We start from the raw sequence: 19,328 nt of genomic DNA on the forward strand, positions 1-19,328 counted from the left end.
GTTTTCAATCGAACACCAGCCAAAAATGTTGCAAAACATTGCTGTCTGCTTTTATTTTTTTTCTACTGTCCCAGCTTTTTTGTAACTGGGTTTGTTGTTTACTGATCCTGCTTTGTGACCCCACCCCCAAGATTAGCACACCAGCACATAACACTGTTTCTCACTTTTAAAAACTTTATTCCTTTACAGGAGTGAAGTACAAAAATAGAGTTTGAGAGGATCTTTACTAGGACTGAATACAACAACAACAACAACAACAACAATAATAATAATAATAATAATCAGTTTCGATAAACTGTACCACATGTAAGAGAACGCAACACTGAAATGACGTATGTGGAGATTTTTTACTTTGGGTGTTGAACTGTAAACAAGACTTGTAGAGCGCATGGACTTTATGCATGTGTGTGTGTGTGTGTGTGTGTGTGTGTGTGTGTGTGTGTGTGTGTGTGTGTGTGTGTGTGTGTGTGTGTATGTGTATTAGAAAGTAGGGTTGTATTTTTTGTGCTCATTGAGACTTGCTGACGATGCGTAATTTCTTTTCTTAACTGCACCTGTAATAACATTTGAAATGTTTACAGTTCCAAAAGAAAAATCTGAGTAATAAATTCAAAGATACATAGTCCATTCATAAATAATAACCATCTGATAGTCATGAAAATAAATGTATGAAAACACTGATAAATAGATAAGTTACGAACAGTTAATTCTCTCCCTTAAATAAAGTAGAAGATGCATAGCATCCAGTAGGGGAAATGCTGCCATCATTCAGATCGCTCGGATAGAAAGGAACACACTGCTCTCCTGGAAAGAGGACAGTTCACAGAACAGTTCAAAATAACTAATATCCAATACACTTTTCTTCCTTTATATTTTCATGTGATCCCAATGAACTGACCCAAACTTGTCCCTTTATTAGGGCCTCTAGTTGCAAAATGAATAAAAAAAGGCAGACAAGTTTGAAATGTATTTCATTTTGAGCCAGATTTTAAGATAAACTGAGAAGAACCAGACTGGGAAATAAACCAACAACATTGTTCAGCAACATACATGAGATACACAGGAAAACAGCTCAAAATTTAATAAAGAAAACCGATGGATTTTTTTAATAATCACTTTCTATTCCTGCTGTGTGCTGTATAAGGTGTTTACATATGTATCACTGATGCATTTTATTTGTTAAATATATCTACTTTTGTTTTCTTTTTTGTTTGCTGTATAACACATCCCCTTCCTGTTGTAGCAATTAGTCTGAATCCTTTACAGAAATAGCAACCGGAAATAATGAGAACAAAGTCTGTGAAATGAAGTGACGGTAACACCTTAGTGTGGGCACTGTTCATAAGGCTACATGACACCTACATGAACCCTTCTTGGATTACATAAACCTACATAAACATTTATAAAATCTTATTCCAAAAATGTTTTCTGCCATAAAGTCTGCCGTAAAATGTCATAATATAAAAAACTAACCCACAATGCCTCGTACAAACCACGAGCCTATTCACTTTGAGCATCGATTATTCACTAAGCTCAATGAACAGAGATTGTGTCACATTTCCAGCTCAACTTCCAGGAAGTTTTCAAATGGAGGACGAGCGATATGCATCTCTCATCCCATCTGCCTCTCCACCTTAAAACAGAATGAAATGCTGCTTAGCTAAAGAGTCGCATTTGTATGATTTCACAACGTGGCATCAAAGCTTTTAAAACAACGGCTGCCTATTGGAATAAATGTTCATGTGGGCTTATGTCAGTAGTCACAAAGGCCGTATGTAGATGTCACGTAACCTTATAAACATAGCCGACAGTAAAGTGTTCCGAAATAATCAAAAAAAATATTCACGTTGATCTGGCAATGTTTCGTCAACACAAACAGGCAAACATTGTCAACGCAGAGTAACAGCTGAACCACAGAAAGTCATCGATATATTTTTCGTTCATGTCATTTCATGCCTGTTTTCACATTGAACTGGCTGCCTGCATTGAAACTGTGAACTGGCTGACAGCTAAAAACTGTATTAGGGAAATACATTTTCTTCAATGAATCGTACAATGCTGATCTGGGTTGAAGGTATATGCCCTGTAGGGAGCTCATCCAGTGAAGACGTCCTTATACACGTGAAAGCTATAAGAGCTTAATGATATGAGGCTTCACCATCCTGCAGATGCCCTCTGCACAGCAGCACTTTCAGCTAAATTTAGACTCTTGCCTCAGATTCTTTATGTAATGCCCAGTGAAGAGTTCACCTGAACCTGAAGATTAAGTCAAAACACTCTTAATAATAAAGGTGCCAAAAAGAGCTATTTGGAACAAATGCCATAGAAGAACTCATTTTGGTTCCCCAAAGAACCTTGTAGTGCATGGGTCTTTAATGGACCATTTTTTTGTAAATGTGAAAGGTTTAAAGAACCTCCTCATGATGGAAAGCTTGTACACCAATTAGATTGTGTTTCCAGTCACAATTTCTTTGGATGGTCCTCTATAGATGATCTACAGATACTTCGATTATTAACAAACTTTCTGGTGATACTCACCAACATTAAGATTAGGGTTAGGTTTAAAGGTTTTGCCTTGTATTGAATAGATATTTATAGATATTAAACTGAGCATCTACAAAGCTTCTAGAGTGGACCATCCTAATAAAGTGTTACCATTTTTCTATAAGCAACAACCTTTATTTTTAAGAGCGGAGCATAAAAATAGGACGCATATCATGGGTAAATCCGATCCGGTCTCAAAACAGTTTGTTTAAGTCGAACAGTAACAGGAGCATTAAGATTAAATACAAACAACGATGCAGAAAAGTTGATGAGGTAAGGTCAGGAAATAAGCATGCATATTGGCGCTGTAACAGCTTAAATCCCATCAAAGCACACAAAACTGAACTTCTAAAGGAATAAAAGGTGAAAATCAATACACAACATTCCTCTTACCCCTAGTCAATGCAGTCAATGAGCCATGAGATGTTTGGTTTCTGATGTTTTGCACTGAAGTGGATGAAACCGATGGTTGGGAGCTGGTTGAAAGAGTATTCAAAAAGAACCCAAAATTTGGAAAAGATTGTGTCTTCTGAGGATGGGACTGAATTATCAACTACTGTAATCACATATTCATCAGTAAAATGTTGATTTTGTATTTGAGACCTAAACATTGAGCCAGAACTTCCTTCTGCGTGTGAAGGTCATATATAAAGCTACATGATGTGGTTCAAAAACTTCTGCAAAATCAAATCAATTCAAAACGTCTGACATTATAATGACTATTCCAGGCTTTACAAGGTGATTAACAGCAGCGAATGAGCACCATATTTTAGCATGGGTTTTTTCCTTCTCCTGACTCAGTAATGCTGCTTCTTTACATTTTCTATGGTTCGAATCGTGTATTTTATGACATAAAAAGGTAAATTTATGACATATGTGTTGTTTTACGCACCACAAATGGTCATACTTTATTTTTATTTTTAATTATCCCTTGAAATTACGGCTGTTTTTTTACTGTGTCTTTAAGACAAGATCATTGAGCTCTGTTATGACTGGCTGTACCACTTGTGTCTTATTCAAAAAACACTCGGAACTGAAATGCTCCTTAGAGCTTCACTATGAATGAGTGGGGCTAAACTGCTGCAGGCTGAATATGTGGACACACAGTGGAATCCAAAAATCTATAGAAATAACGAAATCAAATTATTTGTGCGGCTTAGTTATGGACTGTATGGACCAGGAAGCGAATGGCACGTTTTGAAACTTTTACAATGTTTACATGTTATTCTAAACTCTTTTATCTCAAAAGGTGAGAGAAATTCATGATTATAGGCCCTTTAACAAAAATATATGACATGGAACAATCTCAAACCTAAGCCTCAAACCTATCCCTAAAGCTAACCTTCACTCTTACCCTAACCTTAACCTCAACCCTAAATCTAAATCTAATTCTAACACTGAACCTAAATATAACCTAGGCCTTATCCTCAACCTACCACTTAAACTTTAATCCTGGTCTAAATCCTAACCAAAATCTTCGCACTGCGGATATTCAGATTATTTTTACCAGTTTGTTTGCAATTTGAGAATTTGCAAATGGGTTATGGAAGAATCTCAAAACAGTTATGTTCTTCTCACTACCGACACAAAGAGCATGGCTACAAAGTCCCAGGTAAGTCAGTTTTTTCTCTGTCCAGTTCAGCTGTGCGTCCTCTTTCAATTTCCCAGCCAAAGCACTGCACTCAATTAGCAATATATGTGGTGTCTGAAGTTTGCACTGGAGCTACAAGACTAATGTAGCTAACAAGTAATGGAAGATTATACACCACTAATAAGCATTGTGCCAACTACCTTCCCAAGATTCTAACACTTGACGATATGTCTAAGACTTCCCAATGCGCTGTCTTGCTGAACCAGTGCAAAAGTAACAAAGCAAACTAAAGATGTCAAACATGTCTTGGCTGATTGATTACACTTAGGGTGAACGGACAATTGTGCAAACTATTCCTTCCACAGTCGTCTAATGTAACAGTTGGATCTATAAATATCTGATGCTCTAAGTTCACTATTCCACAGCTAGTGACTTGTCTTTTGGCTGAGAGCAAATTGGTGTGGAATTGCAAAACTCATCAGCAGAACGCTGCTCTTCCACTGATAGCTGTAGTAAACCTCTCTCCAGCAGAGTGGCACTACAGCTGGAGCTGAAAACGCCACCCTGTGCTACTTTCGCTGGTGCTGTTCCTCCACAACCGACTTGGTGTTTCGCTACATGGTCCTGGCGAGCTCTTGCATCAGCTCTCAAGCTGAGGTCCCACAGAAGAGACAGGAGTAGTACTCTGCTCTCCCTCCAGCCAGGAGCTTTTGATTCATTTATCCAGCTGCGTCCTTGGCCCTTCTCATCCCACACAGCTGCAGTTGGCTGCAGAGAGCCATCTGATGGTCTGCCAGATTGTTCGAGCATCCATAAAGGAGACGGTCTCAAAGCGCGTTGGCCGACAGCAGGGCTGAGTACTAACCTTGGGTTCCGTGATACCACCGTTGTCCATTAAGTATTTGAGTGCTACATCATAGTTCTTTCGGGCTTTCTCACACGTCCCCACGCAGTATTTAAACAGGACAATCTCGTCCGAATCGTAGCCCAGCCCCAGGTCCCGCACTCGCAGCTGCTTCTTCTCCAGACGGCAGTCTCCGTTGTCTCGGTGCCGCCTTCGGCTCTTGTGGTCCTTGCCTCTTTTTTTTCCGGAAGCAGCAGAGCCAGCTGGAGAACGTTGCCACCTGCTCTTGAACTCCTCACCTTCCTCCACCAAGGATGGGTCTACAAGGAGAGAGAGTAAAATAAAGATAGTTTAACATGCTGATAAATGAGAGGAATGATTGAGAGTGATTAAGTGTGTCATTACCTTAAATTCAAATTGCATGAACCCAACCCTTATTCTAGGCTATGGGTGCCAAGATAAGCATGTTACATTTTTTTTCTTTCCGCACATGCTGCGCATGAATACAGTTAGATTTCGTGTTATACAATAAGTGACTCTTATTAGCAGTTTCTAAAGTTCTTTTTAACACAATCAATGATATTCCTAAGAATTTTAAACATGAGCATGAAAAACTTTGCTGCAAAACTCTCAAGGTTTTCTGAAGTTTTCTGTTCTACCTTAAACAGTGCAGTGATTACAATTTGACTCCTAAGGAAAATGTGAATTTCTACTTTGCATGGTAGATTAGCCAAGCCACAGATTAGCCACAGCAAGCTTAAGCTGGACTCAGATTTATCTCCTGTTTAAGAAACACTTTAGGTTCCCAGTATGGTAGAATGATGAAGGGCAAAGAGTGGCATAACGAAAAGTTATAGTGTTCTAACACTGCAGTAACATCTCAACTAAGCTAACTCAGAAGTAAAGACATAACCCAAATGTCAAACCCAAAGAAAACGTGAATCACAGCGGCTACTCCCAACAGGACTGCACCAAGCAGCCGTCAAGTGCTGATTCTGAATAGGTGAAAAAAATACTCAACAGGGATGTTTATAGCTTCTGATATACTTTCTTGCATTCTGCAGTTTGCTGGGAGTGTCTGAGCCACGAAAACCTCCTTTCACTCATTTCCGCCAGAAGGATGAGTCACACAATATATAGAAACACAAGACCTGACAGCAAATTAGCTTAAATAAATGAATAAAATAAATAAAATGTTATGTTAGAATTTTTTTTCTAATTCTGTATCAGCAACAACTTGACATGCAAAAAAACAGCATCATGAAACTTGCATATGAACATGTTTTCTTATCAAAGGTTTATTTGTGTAAATGTTTTTAACATTGATTTGCCCAATTACTGTTAATTAACATTAGAAGTCGGCAACGTGACAATGTTTTACCACAGTAGTACTTAAAGAACACATAACAACTACACGTTTCTGTGAAATTAGTTCTGTTAAATTAGATTAAATGGTAGAGACTGAATAAAAATCACTGTGCGTAGAGTTTTTGATGAAGGTTTTTACATGTGGTGCTACAGTGTCTTGTGTCTGTGTGAGAATATCATGAATATGTATCGTGCATTATCAACCTCCCCTAAGTCACACATCTTCTGACTCATTTTTATGGAGGAACAACTTGTTCCTACCTTGGAATAAATGCCAAATGCCACACATTTCATCCCCTTGTCAGCAGCACAGAAACACTTTAGACGTTTGAATCACCTTTGGAAGGGCAATCTCTGAACTTTTGGGGGTGTTAAGACAAATCCTACGTTGGGGTGGTACCATCCATCCCAAACATATTGTTTTGTATGCAAAAACAGAAAAAAGAATTACTATTACTAATAAATCTCTAGACTCAATATGATTTTTAGAAAAATTGTATTAAATAAAAATATTTAACATCAGCATCACAAGGGTAGTGTACGTGAAGTATGACTGGTAGAGTAACCCGCTCTACTTCTGACTCTGATGCATAAACATTTCAGGCTGGAATATCAGCTCTTTGTTTCCTCCTTTTCTTTTCTATTTAAATATATTTGCTTTTAGTTAAAAAAAAAAATCAATAAAATTGCAATTAAAAGCTTTTACTGCTGTTCATGTCAGATCAAAAGGCTCTTTATTACTACTATTAGTACAGCACAGTGGCTGCTCAACAACTATTATGCCAAAAAATACCATTTTAGTAAATTATGGTTTTAAATATAGCTCAAAATGCTTGAGAAAGAGGGACTCTGGCTATCTAGGGAATTTATGCTTACTCACATATGCAAGCAAAAAAAAAAAAAATACAGCCAACACACCAAAAATCTTTGTCACAAGTGAATACAATGTACACATTTTAATGCAGCAACCCAAATGTCTCCAAAAATAAATATCGAATATAGCAATAAACCACGAGAGGCCATGTGTTACGGAGATTTCATCCCGGGCACAACGTGCAGCAGAGAAAAAGACCCTTTACCCTGATTGTCAGTATAATGCACAGCCTCAAGTTGCTTATTGCTTTTATACAATGGCAAACAACAAAAAATATCACCGCAAAGAAAATGCTAATGTCCATTTATGCGATTTCCAATCTTATTGAGCACCAAGCTAAAGGTAGTTTTAGTTTTTTCCCATGCTTGGGCTGAAACTCAAATGACTGCAAATCCCCACTCCCTCAATACATAGGAATTAAAATACTGGCTTGTGCACACAGTGCATAATATGGCTATACTGAACAACTAGCTGTGTAGCTATCTTTTAGCCCGTCAGGTATCTGATCAGCCTAGTTCTGCTTAAGAAAATAAGCTGTCAGCTTATTCCAGTAACAACACAAGGTGACTTGGCACAGTTATATAGAATTCAATAGACAGTATTCGACTGACATCACAGGTGTCACTGTGTCGGCTATATTGTTGATATACCACCAGTCAACATGGCAATGACAGCGGTGCTGGAAAAGAAGGTAACTGACCTTGAGTAGAAGACAATGACTGGCCTTCACATAATGTTAAACTTACTGGGTGGTTGATTTTGCTTTTGAATGACCAAATCATGTTTATCCTCCTCTGTCTGCTTCCTTTGTACTACTGGCTTTGTTGTACAGCCCTGTTGGATAGATGACTGATAAAGTAATGTTACAGCAGGTCTCGGACTAAAAAATGACTCTCGGTGGTCACTTTTCGGAATGCAAACAGTATCTAAAGATGATCAAGTAGTGTTTCCTCCGTGTCAGCTGGCAAAACTCTTTCAAAAGAGTAACATTTTCATCTCCAGGCACAGCATGTTTAGCCTTACGACTACACAGGCCAACATAAACTTTTTATGTACTATATATATATATATAATATATTCTCAATGTGTCAACTTCCACAGTTCCAACTATTTTTGTTACACCAGAACTATCTGTTTTATAACAGTGCCTTTAAAATATTGGTCAAATCTAAATATTTGTCCAATACTGATTAGTTGATTATTTAATACTGATTATTATTTATTTTAAGCAATTATGTGCCGATTCTGATACATCACACTGCTTCCCTATTAAATACACCCAAAGAATTACAACATTTTTTCTTTCTTATTTGAAATTATTACAAAGTAAATATGAATATCAAACTTTACTCAGAAAGGCAAAGTGTCGGCTTCTCCCAGGCAGTGTAATTCATCACTGAAGATCATGAAGTGGTTCCTTGTCACATGAAGTGGTTCCTTGTTTGACGCCACAGTGGCATTTAAAAAGATTTCTCAGTCCACACTTCAACAGCTGATAGTGGAGCAATATGCGACTCTCGGCTGAGAGCAAACCGGTGTGAAATTCCAAAGCTTATCAGCAGAACGCTGCTGTTTTACTAGGTACGCCTACCACAGTACAACATAACTGACAGTAAGAGACTGTTACTGAAGCGGAATAAACCAACACAGCACACAGTAATTCACTCTTCATGTCAGTACTGAGAATCCACACGCTTTGAGGACAAGCTGCGTCACGCTGTCAGTGCTTAATGACAGGTGTTAAAACTCAGCATTGAGGACAAAATAAGAATATGAATCAGGATTCTCCCCAAGGCAAAGAGTGGGGTAATTAGCTTTCTAAACCTGATCCAGAGAGCAATTTGCTGTGTCAAAACCTGCCACCAAGATGCTTGAGTAGTTTTATCTAGTCGTGCTGAAAATATCCGCTCTGTCTTGGTACAGTCAGATCCTGAAGAAATGGAAAGCACGTCCTGCTCATCAATTTCATATTCATACGTAGTCGTTCTTTATTGATATCACATGTTGAATGCTTTAACCACACTGCAATACACTGTATTATGTCCAGTGCCGTGCAAAAGTCAGAGACCACCCTTCGCTGATGTAGTTTCCAGTCAAAATAAAGAGTTAATTAAGTTCTTAATTTTTGAGGAGATATTTCTGGAGAGCCCACACCACAAATGTACTTAATGGACATAATTAAAAATAGGTGATCGCTGAATGCTCAGTACTGTATAACTAGGACAGTGCATTTCCTGAACGAAAAGTGATTCCCATATTGTTGCCAGGCAGTTACTATGATATTTTAGGTGATTAATATCCCAGGCCTTGCTAAGTAGTTCCTAAGGTATCCCAGGTGCTTGTTAGGTTTTGCTAATGTGGGTGCCATGGTATTCCAGGTGGTTGCTTAGGTAAGTCTCTGTAAAAAATAAGTCCCTGAAAAGGAATGAAAGCTGTAATAGAAGTAAAGGGTAAACAAAATCCTATATTTTAACATAATATTTAGCTATGGAGGCTTCTGTATAATTTTCTATTAAGAAAAGTTTCTATTAAAATTTTTTTTTTTTCTATTTTTCTATTAAAAGGTTTCCTGTATTTTTTCCTGACAAATGAATAACTAAATGGCTGTTTTGACTGGAAATTAAATAAATGAATGGAGGTCTGTGACTTTTGCACAGTACTGTACAGTATGCAGCCTTCTCTGTCTTTAAAAGGAAATGCCACAAAGGAGGTCTCACACTGTCATAAATGCTGGCGATAAACATAAAAGTATCACTCGGCCATAAATATTAACTATAAACGTAAAGCAAATTAACATTTATTTAAAGCCAGAACAAAGATTTAGCTTTGTTTTCTATGCAGTTATAAACATCTGGATTTATTCAGAAAGGAAAACAATGTTGTATTTATAGCTTCTTATCATATTTTGATCATGTTCAACATATTGGATAAGAAGAGCAAACACAGCGGCAACCAAATGAAAATGCCACCAGCATCCGAGAAAGAGATGCCTTACAAAGATAACACTCATACAGGCCAAGACAAGGGCACAGATACCTGGGACAATCTAGGCTTGTTGCAGGAGATTTTCTGTGAAAGCACAGCCACAACTTAATATGAACCTGAGCAATATAAATATGAACAGGAGGATACAGTGTTTTCCAATAGCTGCACCATCAAATTTACCCCCCACAGAGGATATCTGGTCTTATTTGAGCAGACATGTTCTCAGAGACCTAAACAGGGCCTCTGCTTTAATGAGTGGATCACAGAGGAGGTAATGGCCATGCAGCATGACAAAGAGAATGAAAAACAGACAGAGCAAGAAAGAGAGAGCAGAGAGGAAGACAGAAGCAAGAGGGAAGATAAACAGAACAGAACATAAAACCTTCGACTAAACCTTCGATTAAAAGCCATTGAAAGAGTCAACAGCTTTTCAAAGGTATTGCCAGTTATGGTATTGGTAACTGACCATACAGACAGTTGCATGAAACATGAAGGTTAATCGGAAAAACCCTGAAATATTTCCTCAAAGAATCACAGTAGTAGCAGCCAACTTGAAGTCTTTGAGGTAAAAACTCCAGTGCTGAAATAAAAAAGCAACCTTTAGACACCGAATGCAATCAAATCTTCATAGTGATGTTCTAAAGTTTGGATGTCTATAAACTACTGGACATGTAGTGCACATGGTATTATTTTTACCCCACACCTTGCAATCCCATCTGGATGCATACCCACACTATAAAACTTCAGATTTGGATCTTACCATAAAGGTCAGACCAGGCAGCTTTGCTCTGCCACCGTGGCTGGTGCTGCTGGTTTTGTGCCATTTTTGCCTCAGCCCTCAGTGCGGCAGGGTGGGACTCCTCACTGTCCTCCGTAAGCATCAACCCATCAACAAGACCCAGCAGACATACGCACATCAAGAGCATCACCTGCAACCACATCAAATCACATACATGAATGATCATGCTCATTTTAAAAATAAAAAAATCATTTGCCTCACTACTCCCACCTCATAAAAACTCTAATTTCCAAAATTACTTAATACCACCCTTTTCCTTCCTGCTGCACTCTACACCCTTCATTAAGAAGCTAAAAGAAGTTAAAGGTTTAGACATGCTTAACTGCTTAAACAGCTCTTACCAAGACATCAACAATTCTTCTGTACATGCTCTTTTCTAGTTTGTAATGCAGTTTTCCACACATGAATTGAGATCTTACAAATCTTGTCTTCAATTTGAGAAATGAGTATTAGTCTTTCCACCAGTCTCTTGGGGAACTGGGATGGTTTTCAGGTTTACAAATATGCTAGGGCATGATGTAAAGTTTTTCAGAGGCATCCCAGGCATACTTATAGTTGCTAGGCTCTGAAGGACCAACTGGGTGAAGCAATTTGCTGCAGTGCCACCCTGAGGCAGACCAGTGCTACATCTGTATTTAGTTAAGACTACCAAAGACAGCAGCTGGTCGATTGGGTGAAGCAGTCTAAACAATGCCAGAATTTGTATTTGAGAGTCTATTTCACCCTAACAGACAGCATAATGTCGTTTGTGAGGTCAGACCATGCCTTCAACATGTGGTGGTGGTGTGAGAGGAGACTGATTGAGGGAGGGGGGGAGAACTGTGAGAATTTGGGCTGGAGTTCTTTGTTCTTCCCCAAAACAGTTAATTACATTAAGTTTATTTAAGCACATTAAGTTTATTTTCAGGGTCCCCCCAGGACATCCTTTGTAGCTGTAACAGCCTCCACATTTTTGGGTTAATGTCAAGGTTCTGTGGAGGCCACTGAATTTGTAATAATAATTCTCAATGACTAGGAGGGTGTCCACATAATGTTTATGGTCACTGAATATTTCCATGTGTGTTATTTAATAGTTTGATATCCACTATTCTAAACTAAAGTAAAATAGTAGGCTAAAAATGTCTGTTTTGACTGATGTCATACACCTCAGTAGCATTGGTACTGCTCTCTCTGTCTCTACATGACATACAAAACCTTCACAATTAAATGATGAGAGAAAAATAACATGGCTGTGGAACGAGAGGTCAGGGGTTCTGCCCACGATGGGCAGTGGTCAAAATACCATGAGGGAGACATTATAAGACTAGGAGACCTGATGAAATCAACTTATTGGTAAAGGCATAAACAGGAAAAATCATTTTACTGGTTTAAAAACACCTGATACAAATCATCGGCTGAATATTAGGCTGCAGCTTTCAAACAAAGTTTATCTGTGATTTCTCAGCTAGACTACAGGAAGTGAAAAGAAGAAAGTGTAGAAGAGACGTAAAACACAATGTTCTCAGTCATAGCTTTTGAGTAGCCTGTAGGAGAAAACCTGTCAAAAAAGGGCACCTCCCACCAAACCACAGGTAATCTACTGAACCTCACTGCTATTACTGTGCCTTTACATGTCAGAGAAAAGGACTGATCTACATCCTTGTATGAATTACATATCCAGAGTACAGACCGCATATTATACCTTATTGTACATAGTGTACGTGTTCTGATGAGACACAGCAATAAACTGGAGGATTATGCAGTATTCTTAAAACCTACTGTTCAGTAATAATAATGATGAAATGATTGTGTAAGTTATGAGAAAGAGGGATGTGTGGACCAACACAGAGACCCTTTAAATTTAAGGGGCTTACCGGATGTGTTCTTGCACTAATTTTAAAATAATATACATCTGTGTAAACAACCAAAAGGAAGCTGGATCTTCTTCACTGTTCCCAAGCAGATTTATACAGTAGCAGTCAAATATTTGGATATACCTATAGTAATACCTATAATAGCTTCCTTGCTTTCACTATTTTCCACAGTTTAGACAGTGCAGACACTAAAGCTATATAACAACACATATGTATTTGTACAGTGAATAATACAGTGGAAACAAATCAAATTATCTTCTGTTTTAGATTCCTCAAAATAGCCCCTCTTTGCCATGACATGGCATCAGGAGCTACCAGGGATGATTTTCCTGCAGGACTAATGAAGACATATGGTCACACGGAACTGATTCAGAAACAAACTACTTGCTGGTGGGAGGGCATAAAAACACACACACACACACACACACACACACACACAGATACATATATATCTCCCTGGTCCATTGGCTGAAAAACACCCCCAAATCATTGGGTTCCCACCACCGGTGGGGATGGTGTTCTTAGGGTTGAAGGCTTCACCTTTTTCACGCGAAATGAAGGACACATCATTGTGGCCAAACAATTACATTTTTGTTTCATCTGACCATAAAACAGAAGACCAGAAGTCGTCTTCTTTGTCCAGATGAGCATTTGTAAAGGCCAAACGGGCTTTTGTGTGCCTTTTCTGGAGAGGTGGCGTCCTCCTTGGTCTGCATCCGTGGAACCCAGCAGTGTGCAGTGTCTGTTGGACTGTCTGCCTTGAGACGTTGCCACCAGCAGAGCCCAGATTCACCAGGATGGCCTTGGTGGTGATCCTTGGATTCTTTTTCACCTCTCTCACTTTCCTCCTGGCCAGCACAGGTGTCACTTTTGGCTTCTGACCACGTCCTCTGAGATTTTCCACAGTGTGGAATGTCTTGTGTTTTTGAATAACACTTTGCACTGTAGCCACTGGAAATTGAAAACATTTAGATATGGCCTTATAGCCCTTTCCTGACTTGTGAGCAGCCGCAGGTCCTTAGTGAGCTCCTTTATCTGAGCCACGACCGTCCACAAACCAGCAGCAGAGAGCTGCTGTTTTTCACCTGTTGAGTTGATTAAAACTGCTGTTCCCAATGAATCAGGATAATCAGGATGCTTTAGAACAGCTTGGACTGTGAATGGTATAGAACTTTGGATTTTCCCATAGACTGTGACAGTTTGCAAAGGGTATGAATAATTTTGGACATGCCACTTTTTGTTCAAATGTAAATAAAAGCTGAGAAATATTTTTTCCACAATGATGCCTCTTGTACATCGTCTTATTATCTTCTGGGAGATGCATGTATCATTTCTGGTCAAACAAAAATGAATGAATAAATGTAACTTTAAATCAAAATTTGCCAGGGGTATGAATAATTTCAGGCTTCACTGTACATAAAAAATTGTTTTAGATCAAAATCCTCTTAAACGATCATTAAACAATGTTTCAGACAGTGTATTCATAACCATTTCTTGTAATACGGTTGTTTGAGGGAGCTTCAGGAAGATTAAACTCTTCAGACATCCGGTTCCTATCATGACCACTGTGAATGATGCTGACTCAGTACGTTTCTCTCAAATGAGGCGTTTCTCATCAAACCACTCTGAATGACTCTGTTTTCATCTTAACCATTTCGTTATGCAGAGATTTTTGAAAAATCTGTGGAATTTCATTTTAATGAACATGCCTTTAAATCAGAATGTTTTTTAAGATTATAGAAAAACATACAGTAAATACAGTCACACAGCTGGGTCCAGCAGTGTCTGTACATTAGGCGCTTTGTCTGTTACAGAAACTAAACAGAGATGCACGTCTGAAGACTTTTACTCTGACCCGCTCTGATGTTCCTCAGTGTCACAACACCTTTGCCTCTTTAATTACTTAACTAACACCCAACACCTGTGTGTGTGTCCACTGAGTAAATATTTCAGAGTTGTTTATTGAATGAGTGTCTGAGGAGCGTCTGGTCAGGCGGATCTGATGCACCGGAGAGAGGAAACGCATCACTCAAACACCCACTCAGTGACCTTACTATGGCCTACAACTGCCAACAAAAGCCTGGATTACATTTCCCATGACAGAGAACAGACAGACTTACAGACCCACTGCCTTACATATGACCTATACAAGCATTCTCTCACAGCAAGTGTTGTGAGTTTGCTGACATACTCATACTGCTTACAGACACTTTGTAACACTAGGGGCTATGCTGCTGTAGAGCTGTTTTATTATAGCTATTATTATAGCCATCTTAGTACAAGAACAATTCTTAAAAGGTGGAGCGAGCATCACACTTAACACTCGCTTTACCCTTTAGGATGATCTTAACATTAAGAGGCACTGGATTGGAAATGACAATGGGTGGAAATGACACTGACAAATTAACCATCACGCTAACGTTTTAACCCAATCAAGAACTTAATAGCATGACCTCTCACACAAGCACAAAATAAAAATCACTAATCATTAATAAGACATTCTACATTGGAGTGTCTTAAAACTGATTTGAACTACAGTTTCTTAATAGGTTGAGCTAAAGTTGATATGAATATACACATTCATAGATGGTCACCAAGCCACAATAGCTTGTAAAACTTTTAATGTGGTCACTGGGATGAATGAAATACACTAAATTCTTCATAATTTTAAAATACTGATCCATAGTGCATGCACAGTGACAACAGTAAAGTTTGGTGGAGAAGAATGGTCTGGCACTGTTTTTCAGGGTTTGGGCTCAGCCACTCAATTATGTCTTCTGGGTTTGTCAGACACTAGAGGGCGGTCCTGAGTGAGTGAAAAACCAATGGGATGCTGCTCCCGAGTGGTGCAACCGTCTAAGCGTCTAACCCGGTCATCAGGAGATCGCGAGTTCGATCCCTGGAGATGTTACAGCCGTCCATAGCCGGGAGTCCAAGAGAGCACAACTGGCCTTGATCTCTCTGGGTGGGTAGGATGGTCTCGGAGGAAGCCTGTGCTGCCTTCACCCTCCTAGCATTGGTAGTATTGTGTGATTGGGGGAGCCCTAAGTAGCAGGTGGAATTGGAAACGACTAAATTGGGGAGAAAATCGGGTAAAAAAAAAAAAAAAAAAAGAATGGGATGCTCTGGAACTTTTGTGCAAAATCATAATTTGTAAATGCCTAATCATTTTTATTTAGAACAATAAAACACTAATTTTCTAAACACATAAGAGCATAAAATATTTCAACATTCTTGTTATTTATCTGACCTCTTTTGAACTCAAGTTAAGGGCTTTATAACGGTGCCGCGAGTGCATTCATGACCTCAATGCATGCACTGAGCTGAGCACCTTCTAAACATATTTTCACTCAGTAGCAGTGCCAGCATCCCAATGCCCAAAACACAGTCGCTGTAAGAAAAGGGAAAGATATACAAACAGATAATAAAACTAATATATAGATAATTAAAAGAAAAGATTCAAAACGTGTTTTGCCATTCACCCCAATTCATTGGAGTCTCACTCGCAGGGGCCCTCAGTCATGTTTTTCATATAACAGGAAGACTAGGAAGTGCTTTATCTGTTCAATAAGAACGAAGTGGTGATGTACTATATGTTTATATGAGCAAATAATTTTTGCTAGGGAAAGGGAAAGCACTTACTTTATTGCTCAGAACAAAACTTGTACTTGTGTTGCTCTGTAAACTGCATAGTAGCACAATTTAGAATGCATTGAACACGCCAAACCATGGCTGCATAGCTCGAAACGTCTGCGTTCGTGTACTTGTGTGAATTATGTTTCTGGCCTAAATCTCCAGTAGGGGTGGGTTATATGGCAATATGATATTGAGTTTGTCATGGATCTCATCAGCACTTCTAGAACACCTACCAGCTGCATGTTTCATTAAAAAGAAATGGAGAAGAATCCGAACCTCAGTGGTGCTGAGATTCCGAAACAGCAGTATTGGCCCTGCTTAGTTTTGCAAAATGCTGAATAAAAGTCACTGTACTCATGGGTTTGCTTGGTATTGTTTAGTGTGGTATTCATTGTCTGGTTCATTGTCTGTTTCATTGTTTTGGGGTTTTTGTATGTTTTTTTTTTTGCCCCCGCAATGCTTAACCCATATTGTGTGCATGTGTGTGAATGCAGTGGGTGGGTGTGTGAATGCAGCAAGCTGAATTTCTCACCTTCCAGTAGCTCAGGTGACTGTGGGTAGATACTGCAGTTTGATGCTCCTGATTCCTCCACCCCTTTCCATCTGAAACACAACAGCGCTATTTTCAGCTGCTTTACTCATCCGTTACATACATACATAAGGAAGTCTACCAAGCAGTCAGTCAGTCAGTCAGTCAGTCAGTCAGTCAGTCAGTGAGTGAGTGAGTGAGTGAGTCAGTCAGTGAGTGAGTGAGTGAGTCAGTCAGTCAGTGAGTGAGTGAGTGAGTGAGTGAGTCAGTGAGTGAGTGAGTGAGTGAGTGAGTGAGTGAGTGAGTCAGTCAGTGAGTGAGTGAGTGAGTGAGTGAGTCAGTCAGTGAGTGAGTGAGTGAGTGAGAGTGAGTGAGTCAGTGAGTGAGTCAGTGAGTGAGTGAGTCAGTCAGTCAGTGAGTGAGTGAGTGAGTCAGTGAGTGAGTGAGTGAGTGAGTCAGTCAGTCAGTCAGTGAGTGAGTGAGTGAGTGAGTGAGTGAGTGAGTGAGTCAGTCAGTGAGTGAGTGAGTGAGTGAGTCAGTCAGTCAGTGAGTGAGTCGGTCGGTCAGTCAGTCAGTCAGTGAGTGGGTCGGTCGGTCAGTCAGTCAGTGAGTGAGTGAGTGAGTGAGTGAGTGAGTGAGTGAGTCAGTCAGTCAGTGAGTCAGTCAGTGAGTGAGTGAGTGAGTGAGTGAGTGAGTCAGTCAGTCAGTGAGTGAGTGAGTGAGTGAGTGAGTGAGTGAGTGAGTCAGTGAGTGAGTGAGTCAGTCAGTCAGTGAGTGAGTCGGTCGGTCAGTCAGTCAGTCAGTCAGTCAGTGAGTGAGTGAGTGAGTGAGTGAGTGAGTGAGTGAGTGAGTCAGTGAGTGAGTGAGTGAGTCAGTCAGTCAGTCAGTCAGTGAGTCGGTCGGTCAGTCAGTCAGTCAGTCAGTCAGTCAGTCAGTCAGTCAGTCAGTCAGTGAGTGAGTGAGTGAGTGAGTGAGTGAGTCAGTCAGTCAGTGAGTGAGTCGGTCGGTCAGTCAGTCAGTCAGTCAGTCAGTCAGTCAGTCAGTCAGTCAGTCAGTGAGTGAGTGAGTGAGTGAGTTACACAGGACAAGTACCAGGAACATTAAAGTAAAAATCTTCACAAATTATCATCATAACTTACAGACATTGCCAAATATTGTATATTTTCACTTCACAGCTATCTTAACGTTCCTTTGTATTTGTGATATCTTGTATCACAGTATCTCGTACGCTGTGTTGAAATGTGGACACTTCTACCTCTTATGTCTGTACTGTTACTGTCAAATCAAAACTGCATTTTTTTACATTTATTGTTTTCTTTAAACATCCTTTAAAAAGGTTTATGTCTCAGAGTAATTCATACCTCACCAAGGTAGCAGCGATGGAAAATTATGCCACTGCCTGCGGCAACTTTGCACTGACCACAGCGACAAGTGAAAAGTTTTGACAAGTGTTCAATTTTCCCCACTTGTATCATCAGCCTCAGTGGTGGAATAAACGGGATGTTGATTTTTTGGCAAGTCATGAATGCTGAATCTCCTGTTGTTGGCTTCCAGGATCATCCAATATTATTAAAATTAATAAATATTTTTAAAAATTAAGAGTAAAGCATCCTCTTGCCTTTTTAATTTACCTAAATTGAGTCATCATCATGCTACACCTGTTCTCTGATAATCATCCATTTTCACCAGGACCATTGTCACTATGGCAACATTCCCAAGGCTGAAGGCCACTGTCATTTGCAAACCGCTATGAAGCAGGAACAGAACAGTATTTTCAACACCAACATATTTAAACAAGCGGTTTTGTTACTGTGCATTTACCACTGATCTATGTAAATGGATCTGCTGTACTGTACCTCATTCAAAAAGCAATTCAGGCTGAAACACTCCTTGTAACTTCAATATGGGTGGGTGGGGCTAAACTGTAGTAGGCTGGGTTGCAGCTTAGTTTCCAAATATGGACTGTCTGAACTGCAGAGTGAAAAGCACATTTTGAAACTTTAATGATTACATGTTACATTCAGTTCTCCAAGAAGAATGCTTTCTTTGCTTCTCCTGCAAGGTTATCGTGCATTGTGTGAAATCCTCGTAGATCTGATGGAAGCTGCTAAAACGTGACTGATCCACAAAGGAGGCGACATAAATAGCAATATAAATCATCAGGGATAGTGAGGCAATCTATCTCAAGCTTAAAATATCCTTCTTTATTGCACTGTGTTTCTAAAAATACAGCAGTTCTACCAGTCCTGACACAGTAGCTCATAGTTTGGCTGCTTTTCACAGACTCCAGCACAAAGGTTAGCAG

At 39.4% G+C, this 19,328-nt stretch overlaps 1 protein-coding gene across 1 annotated transcript in view; it reads right to left on the reverse strand.

Moving 5' to 3' along the window:
* Positions 1–237: 237 nt before the first annotated feature.
* Positions 238–19,328, reverse strand: part of LOC108438052 (neurturin) — a 31,434-nt gene continuing 12,343 nt past the window's right edge. The window contains exons 2-4 of the mRNA XM_037534845.1: positions 17,027–17,097; positions 10,967–11,135; positions 238–5,299 (exon numbers count right to left, since the gene is read on the reverse strand). Of these exons, the coding sequence (XP_037390742.1) occupies positions 4,881–5,299; positions 10,967–11,135; positions 17,027–17,097 (659 nt within the window). The 3' untranslated portion in view covers positions 238–4,880. The remainder of the gene's footprint in view (positions 5,300–10,966; positions 11,136–17,026; positions 17,098–19,328) is intronic.

The sequence above is a fragment of the Pygocentrus nattereri genome, chromosome 26 (genome assembly GCF_015220715.1).
Source record: "Pygocentrus nattereri isolate fPygNat1 chromosome 26, fPygNat1.pri, whole genome shotgun sequence".
NCBI lineage: Eukaryota > Metazoa > Chordata > Actinopteri > Characiformes > Serrasalmidae > Pygocentrus > Pygocentrus nattereri.